The sequence below is a fragment of the Lolium rigidum genome, chromosome 4, assembly GCF_022539505.1.
Source record: "Lolium rigidum isolate FL_2022 chromosome 4, APGP_CSIRO_Lrig_0.1, whole genome shotgun sequence".
In the NCBI taxonomy this organism is placed as follows: Eukaryota; Viridiplantae; Streptophyta; class Magnoliopsida; order Poales; family Poaceae; genus Lolium; species Lolium rigidum.
This window is the reverse complement of record NC_061511.1, coordinates 164,995,341-165,001,340: the sequence shown is the minus strand read 5'-3', so window position 1 is coordinate 165,001,340 and position 6,000 is coordinate 164,995,341. Positions and strand designations below refer to the sequence as shown.

General features: G+C 59.0%; 1 protein-coding gene across 1 annotated transcript; it reads right to left on the bottom strand.

Moving 5' to 3' along the window:
* Positions 1-4,697: 4,697 nt before the first annotated feature.
* LOC124706701 (zinc finger protein ZAT9-like) lies at positions 4,698-5,678 on the bottom strand. The gene has a single exon (XM_047238371.1). The coding sequence runs from the start codon at positions 5,676-5,678 to the stop codon at positions 4,698-4,700; it is 981 nt and encodes a 326-aa protein (XP_047094327.1).
* Positions 5,679-6,000: the final 322 nt, after the last annotated feature.

Genomic DNA, 6,000 nt, shown 5'->3' with positions numbered 1-6,000 from the left:
CCACGCCTCCGGAACCTCGTTTTCGCCTGGATTTAGACGTTTATCCGTCCGGCGAGCCCAGACCCCCCGGGGAACGCTTGGGGACTCCGGACGAAACGAAAGCGCGTAAAACGTCGAGAAAACTTCCCGCACGGATGGTGGCCCCGACATATCGGCGACAGAGGCCAATTGTCTTCCGCGCGCTTCAAAAACCTGCCGCCGGTCAGACTTCGCCAGACGCGTCGCCTCGGATTCACGCGCGGCTCCCTCTATTTATCGCCGAACCTACCGTGTGTCGGCGCATTCACTACCGCTGTCTCCCTCCTCTCCCCAGCCCTGTCTTCTCTCCCCAATCCACCTCCACCAGCGAGCAATGGCGGGCCACGGCGCGGCGAACAACGGTTTCAGCCGCCGTTCCCTGCACCAGTGGGAGGCGGGACTTCTACGCATGGCGAGCTACCTGGCGCCGCCAGACTTCCGCGTGCCCGGAGGATGGCGCCTGAGCGTGGGGGGGGGGGGGGGTCCCGATCCCGCCGCTTCCGGTGGGACGCGACGAGCTCGACGCCGCTATCGACGCTGTGCTGGTCACCCTCACCGATGAGCAGCGCGCGGAGGAGCGGTACCGCGCCGACAACTACGACGCTTGGAACGAGTTCTTCCGTCTCCGGCACGAACGGGAACTTGCAGCCTTCGACGGTCCTCCCCCTCGTCCAGCGCGTACCAACACCGCCAACCGCCGCCGCTGGTGGGGTGTGTCGGGCCGCACGCTCGCCCGTGTGCTCACGCACATCGAGGCCGGCAACACCCTCCCTTGGGGATGCCGCCGGCGGCGCCGAACGTCGGGAACACGAGCGACGACGACATGTAGTACTTTTTAGTTTATGTTTTCATTTGGCCGAATTTAAATATATGTAGGAATTCGGCCTATATATGTACGAACTCGCCTACGTATGTTAAATACCTTTAAATTTCGCTTTTGTTTGATAGAATTTCGCCTTGTTTTGTATGAATTCGCGGTTATTTATCAAAAGAATTCATCCATCATGGGTTTGCCGCTAGGAAAATGGGCTCCCCGGGCCTAAAATTACATCCATCCGGCGCTAAATAGCGCCGGATTTGGACGTGGGGAGCCCAACGGTTTGGGATGCTCTTAGATCATCCTGCCCAATAGCACCCCCAGTAATACGTTGGCTAGATTTGCAGATCAGTAAAATCGTCGGTTATCTCGTGTCAGCCCCTATACACAGGGTGTTGGCAAGGCGCATCGGCCCCTCGCGCCACGTCGGATGTCGCTGGTGGGATCAACATGTCAGTGGTACAAACGACATACGAGACGTCGGTTCCTCATGCGGAGCTGTCTTGGATACCGCCGTCGTAACTGCGCACACCGGCTGTTCCTCCTGTTTATGACCCTCTTGGCTCAACTCCAACTTCACATTGGCCTCTGACGAATCGTCTCCACACTCGCTACAATGCTACATCGCCTTGCCACCACCTATTCCATCTGGGCCCCAACAATCGTATGCCATCGTCGCAAGCCCGAAGAGGAGTCCTACACTTCGGACGACGACTTTGAAGGCTCTAATTTTGCCAAGTGGAACAAGGCGTTCATGGTGGACACAGAGACCGAGGTCACGGAGGAGGAGGCGCAGTGAGACGCATATGTGGAGCTAGCGTACCGGGAGCGCGATCCTAGCCTTCTACAACACGACGCGAGACCAAAGGAACATAATCGTGGTCCTCGAGGAGAGCGCGTTGCTGAGATCTTCTACGAGCGGGCGCCGACAGAGGAGGCTGGTCACCTCCTCATGGCGGCCGATCGGCGGATGCTCCTCGAGCTCAACGCTTAGAGCCTCGACGAGGCGTCCTTCTAGTGGCGGACGACGCTAAAGGCCCAGTGTCACCGCCAGATGCACGAAGTAAGGGTGGAGAGTCTGGTGCGGGAGCACAACAGGTCAAAGAGAAGAACGACATCGAGGTTGGCCCATCGCGCGTCCCGACCGACGCCGAGTAGGCTAGGTATTAGTTAAAAATTTGTTCTTTTTCATTCAACTTTGTAATATATAGCTAAATTTGAAAAAAAATCATCATCTTTCATTTGAATTCGTCTCAGCCGGGCAGACGCTAGTCTCCAAGACGTGGGGAGGCCAGCTTGTATGTGGTCCCACGTGCAGCCTCACGGCACCGCCGAGCCCGTGCAATGGGCGGTTGATACAGGGTAGGCGAATAAATACTTGTACTAGAGGACACGGACATGTACTAGCGAGAGCAGAGCAGAGGAAGCAAACCGAAGCAGCAGCCAGCAGAGCGTTCGTTGCTCAGCCGACACACGAACTCTCTCTCTCTGTCACGGTGGAGCCTACTGCCGCTGAGCTGAAAAAAGCTACTGAGGCCATCTCTAAAGGAGCGATGCATTTCAACGTTCGAAAATGTCCGTGCGTATTCGTTTCCGTTGATTTAAATGGTCGAAATCGATCGCACGTCCGTTTACGTTGGGATGGCTCCAGTGGCACAACGCATTTTTTGCTCGAATTTTCATATTTCCATAATGAAAACATTATTTACATAGTTGAATATATGGAAATAAACCCTAAACACCTGCGCCTACTGCTTCTCCTCGTCGCTGTCGAGCACTATGAGTTTCGGTACCACCCACGACCAGTTGGCAACCGGCGAAACGTACGCCGAGCGCGCCAACGGTGCTGGAGGTGGAGGCACCTAGGGCTGTGGCTGTGGCGGAGGTGGAGACACCCAGGGCTGTGGCTGTGGCGGAGGTGGAGGCGCCCAGGGCTATGGCGGAAGCTCCCAGGGCTGCGGCGGAGGAGACCAGAGCTGTCGCGCCGGTTGAGGAGCCCAGGGCTGAGGTGGGGGCCCCCACGGGTTGTACGGCGGCGGTTGTGGCGTGGCCGAGTCCTGTAGCGCCAGTCGTAGGGCTTCATCCTCCGATAGGCCCGGCGGCATGATGCCGGTGGAGTACCGGGGCAGCGGCGGCTGCACAGGTCGGTCGTTCTCCGAGACGAGGACGCCGAGCCTCGCGGCCTCGTCGCCCGTCATGTTGTCCGGGTACTCAAACTTGCGGCCCTCCGCCATGGCCTGCTTCCATTCCTGGAAGACGACCGCGACGTAGTCGTCGCTGTCGTCCTTGACCTCCTCGTTGTGGTACGCCAGTGCCTCGATGTAGTCGTCGTCGTAGTCGTCGGGGTCATCGTCGTCGTACTGCGCACGCGTCGGCGCCTGCTGTCTTTGAGGACGAGTCAGCGGTGGACGGTCGAAGGGAAAGTCCCTGTCGCCCATGAAGCTCACCCTCCTCCTCCGATCCCTCTTAGACACGAGATATGTGCGCCAGCTGTCGGAGTCGATGGCGTACGCCGGATCGGCGCGGAGGTCCGGCGGCAGGTACTGCCTCCTTCGCCGGATCTCGGCGCTCCTATCTGGCTCGCGCGCAGGCACGGGAGGGACGGACACCCAGCGGTAGCTGAACCGCCAGCCGCCAGGCATGTGCACGTCCCTCCAGGCGTCGCACATCGTCCATTGCGTGTGCATCAGCCTCCCCACGCTGGCGGGCAGCGCCACCCTGTTCGACCGCTCCTCCTTCTTCGTGCCGCTATCGGACGCCTCGAAGTCGTTCTTCTTCTTCCCTATGGTGTTGCGGTGGTGGTGGTGGGAGTGGAGGTGTGGGCGATGGAGGAACGATGCCAGTGGACTTTTAAGGCCGGCTGCGCGCGGGAAATGATGCCATTGAAGACGGCGCAGAAGCCCAGCCGCCGCCCGCCAGTGCGCGCGCAAAAGAGGCAGCCGCGACATTGATGGCGAAGGCTGCGGCGCAGACGTGGAAGCGCTGACCATGGAAGCGATGCCCTCGATACAGGCCCGCTGACAGGCGGGCCCAGTGAAGATGCGAGCGGTCACTTGGTGCGTCCGCGGAGACGCAAACTTGGCGCAAATATGCGCCGGATTTGCGTCGCCGCGGACGGCCCGGTCACGATGCATCACCCCGCTGGAGGTGGTACCAGACGCATTTTCAGGCCGAGCGGACGCAAACGGTCGCTCAGCGTCCGTTTGCGTTCGCCCCGTTGGAGATCCTGAGCGTAGTGCACTGCACTGCACACAATCCATGGCCTCTGACCTGAACCGTTGATGCGTTGGCATAAGGCGAAAGGACACTTGTGACCATCAAACTTTTCAACTGTTCAATGGAAGATTGTTGGTCTGTTCCTAAAAAAAAGTAGTGTTGAATCATCCTAGCTAGTTACAAGCAAGCACTGTGAAGTACAGAAGTAGTACAACGAAGGAGAGCTTAATGGAATAATGGGACGTGAGGAGATGGTAAATTTGTAGAGTCGCATAAGAAAATGAAGTATAACTGAACCATAATACTCACATTTGATTTCCCCGAATAAATAAATATCGATGTTCAATAGATACAAGAGTGCAAAAATGTACCATTCGGCTGTTCAACTAATTCAGTTCTACTACGTACCAATCACAATAATGTATTGTGACTAGAAATTTAAGCAAGGAAAACGAAGATTTTTTTTTTTTTATTGCTGAACTGTTCTCCACCTGAATCTTGCATGGACGCAGAGCCCTTACCTCGGATCCATCCTTGCATTGCATGCAGAAGCTGGGCTGCCAATGCATCAGCTTATCAGAACACATCTGATGATCGATCTTGACTCTTGAGGATGGCAATGGCATGGTTAGATCAGCCGATCATCTCACTGCCTTGTGCTGCCGAACTCGGCGTCGTACACGGCGGAGAGCTCGAAGTCGTCGTCGAACGCGACCGGCACGTTGAGGTCGAAGGATCCGAAGCTGTCGCCGCATTTCGCCGGAGAGGGCGCGCCCGCGCCGCCGAACGGCATGTGCGCGCGCTTGTGGCCGCCCAGGGCCTGGCCGGACCCGAACACGCGGAAGCAGAACGGGCACTCGTGGACGACCGGAGCGTGGGCGCCGTAAGCATGGCCCGCCGCCGGTGGCACGCAGCCGCCCTTGCCTTTCTTGACGCTGGCGCGGTGGCCGCCCAGGGCCTGGTACGACCGGAACACCTTCCTGCATGCGCCGCACTGGTGCCTGCCGCGCGGGCGCGCGGCCGTCGTCTTGCCGTCGTACTCCTCCTCGTCCAGCAAGTTGACCCTGCTGTCGTTTTGCTCCGCCTCCCAGCTCGCCCGGGCCCAGTGGGGCTCTTCCGGCTCGGATCTGGACCGCGTCCACGAGTCCCGAGACAGCATCACCAGCGACATGGCCACGTCCTCCTCCCGCGTCGCGTCCGACACGCTGCTCGCCGGCTCGGGGTCCGACAGCGGCGCGCGCCGGCGCGCCCGCTTCGAGCGACGGCGGCAGACGCCGAACCCCGCGCCGACGCGCGGGGACTCGGTGTCGCTCTCGCCGTCCTGCACGACCGACGACTCGCCGGCCGCCGCGGCGACCACGGAACCAGAGAACTCAGGTGCGCCTACCTTGGGATCCTCCCGCAGGAAGCAGGACAGCCTGCTCGGTTGCGTTAGCTTACCATCAATGTCCGTCGACGAGGTGGACGCGAAGGAGACTGGCGGGGACTGCTTCTGCTGCGGTGGCGAGTACGCAGCGGCAGCCGCGGCTGCTGCTGCTGCCGCCATGACATGGGAGCGCATGTGGCCGCCGAGCGCGCGGCCGTTCTGGAACCGCCGGAAGCAGAGCTTGCAGGTGTGCCTGTCCATCGCCAACCAAGCAAAGGCGATGGAGCAGCAGAGATCAGACGCTGCAATGCTTGCAGCCGCGAGCAGCTGATCGCTTTGCTTGCTTGTGTCCTCCTCACTTGCTTTTCTTGCTCGACGCTGGCTTTCGGTTGATCCACCGGAATAGATTTATGGGAAAGATGGAGGTAGAAGAAGCGTGAGAGGTGGAGGCAGTGGGGGGACTTAAAAGGAGTAGTAGGTGACAAGCATGCCTCCAATCCACCTCCGCCAAGAAGAAGAAGATGAAGGAACAAGTGGGGGAGGCGGTGAGAAAGTTTGCTTAAGCAGCACACTTAAATACGCA